Genomic DNA, 2,570 nt, shown 5'->3' with positions numbered 1-2,570 from the left:
CGCTTAACTTGAATGTGTATGTAAATAGAACGCGTAATGGTTGCAGTTTAACTTATGATACTGCATGCTTGTTATTGCCAACATGCTACACAAAAGAGTACAACACTGTCCCGTCACCCATCGGCTGCACTCGATTGTATTAATTGTATTGATTGGGTTTTGGCTGCAGTTACAGTTACTATAACTTAATACATATGTTACTATACATAGTAACAAATTTGAACAGGAAATAGCGAATAATTACATGACTCATCGATTATCAGTATTGCGGCCCAGGCCGACTTTCGATTCTTTTTTTGCGACCCGTAGAACGTTCGCACGCGAATTCAATTTTCGTCTTAAAATCAATTTTGGCTACTGCAAAATAATGTCTTGACTAAATAAATACAATTTTATTGATCTGCTTGAACATATTTATTATTAAAATTCTAAAGGGAGGGAAACGCGAACTCAGTTTATGAAGATATGCTAAGAAAATAAGAACATTGGCCCTCGTGCTCATAATGACCTTCGACTACGTCAGGACAATTATATCTCAACGGCCCGGCTATGCCATGAATTAACCTCTAAATATACATTGCATAAAACTACCATAGGATGATAATTATTAATATTTTAGCATGGTAACGTGATGTCCAATCAATACAATGCTTAAACATCCAACAACAAGAACAACAACAGCCAAAACAACAACCTTATTGGCGGTAAAAGATCGGTTTAAATCGCAAGACCAAACATTTACTAAATTACAAATATTCAGTGAGCGTTGTAATCAATTATGAATGGCATTGAGCGAAGTAAGGTTTTTGTCACATGCTTACCCTTGTTTTTCGTGTAATTCACCCATTACGAATATTTTTTATTTTACACATGTGTATGATAATTGGCTAGACTAATCAAACGCGACCTAGATATTCGATGGTCGTGGTAAAGGCATAATAACCATGCAGAAAACAACTGGAAATGACGCAATATATACTGTGATACTAGAAGGCTGCGATTTTGAGGTTGATCTTCCCGTGGTCAAACTAAATTTGGTAAAATGCATGAACGCTGGGAACACTGCTCGGTTTCAAAGCGTCACTGACGACGATCTGCAGGACTTTGTTGTCAAACAGAAAAACAAAAGTACTGTTAATAAAACTTTCTATGACTTGAAATTACTTTCCTCCTACCTTCACAGAGTAAATGAAATGCATGAAATCAGCGAAATCCCCCAAAATGAGCTTTACAATCTCTTGTGTAAATTCTTTGTCTGTGTCAAAAAACCTGATGGCTCCAGCTATGAGCCCACAACTCTCCGCGGATTCCTTGGTAGCTTTGAACGATATCTACGTGATCAAAACTTCGGGTATTCTTTGATTCATGGGCCTAAGTTTGCTAAACAGAAACAACTAAAATGTGAAGGCCTGGGAAACAAACCTAAGAGAGCTGACCCCATTACGGATGAGGGAATAAGTCAGCTTTGGGAAACAAAGCAACTGGGAAAAGCATCACCTGAAAGCATCATCAACTCGCTCTGTTTTTTTAACACTGTAAACTTTGGGTTACGGGGAAGTGATGAGCACAGGAGTATGTGCTGGGGGACCTTAAGCTGTGTGTAGATCATGCTGGGCAGGAATATTTAGAGTTTAAAGAAAGACAAACTAAAACCAGACAAGGGGCGAATCCAAGGAATGTACGATCAGTCAAGCCCAAGATGTTGGAATGTAGCACAGAGCCAGAAAAATGTCCTGCCGCTATTTACAAGGAATACGCCAGTAGGAGACCAGCTGACTATAGCAAACCATCTGACCCATTTTATATTGCAACCCACACAGTTCAATCAAATATATAACCCAATGACCAATGGTTTAAACGCCAGCCAATTGGACAAAACAAACTTACCTCAATAATGCAGCGAATGGCCAAAGCTGCAGGACTTCCGGAAGACAAACGGCTAACGAACCATAGTGCCAGAAAGCATTTTTTCAGATTTTTTCTGAGAACAATGTTCCGCCAAACCAGATAATGCAGATCACTGGTCACAGAAATATCCAGTCAGTCAATAATTACAGCCACATAAGTGACAAACAACACAAGAACATTTCAAACATCTTGACAAACGCAGACAATATGCAAAAAATGCCATTTCCTTGCCAGTTTAATCAGCTGTCGTATACCAAAAATACAAATTCCGCAGCACAGGCTTCTCAGTACACATTCTATGGCGGCTTGAACAACATGTTCGCTGGAAACATTCTTGGTGGAACCTTCAACATCAACATCCAGGCAGTACCGAGTAAAGCTTCGACATCATCATCTGCATGTTGCGATACTCCATTTACACCACGAACGCCGCAGAATCATCGTAGAAAGCGATAGCGAATAACTTTTAAATCCGTGCACACAGTAAAACTTGACAGACCTATGCAGGTCACAAAAACGGCGTTAATGCATGGACTCTCAGTGTGACGTCATCAAATTATGTACTTATTGTTTTTTTCTTGAAATGGTTCGTTATTCATGTTGTTGGATATTTCAATTATTACAATTTTTTTATCTTTGTAAATTGTTAAGTGCTTAATAAA

At 38.7% G+C, this 2,570-nt stretch overlaps 1 protein-coding gene across 1 annotated transcript; it reads left to right on the top strand.

Annotated features, from left to right (window-relative positions):
- Positions 1-944: 944 nt before the first annotated feature.
- LOC128224401 (uncharacterized) lies at positions 945-2,364 on the top strand. The gene is made up of 2 exons (XM_052934226.1): positions 945-1,572; positions 2,183-2,364. Exons 1-2 carry the CDS (start codon positions 945-947, stop codon positions 2,362-2,364), a joined length of 810 nt encoding a protein of 269 aa, XP_052790186.1.
- The last annotated feature ends 206 nt before the right edge of the window (positions 2,365-2,570 follow it).

Source organism: Mya arenaria, chromosome 17, assembly GCF_026914265.1.
Source record: "Mya arenaria isolate MELC-2E11 chromosome 17, ASM2691426v1".
In the NCBI taxonomy this organism is placed as follows: Eukaryota; Metazoa; Mollusca; class Bivalvia; order Myida; family Myidae; genus Mya; species Mya arenaria.
The sequence above is the reverse complement of the archived record's forward strand: the minus strand, read 5'-3'. Positions and strand labels throughout refer to the sequence as shown.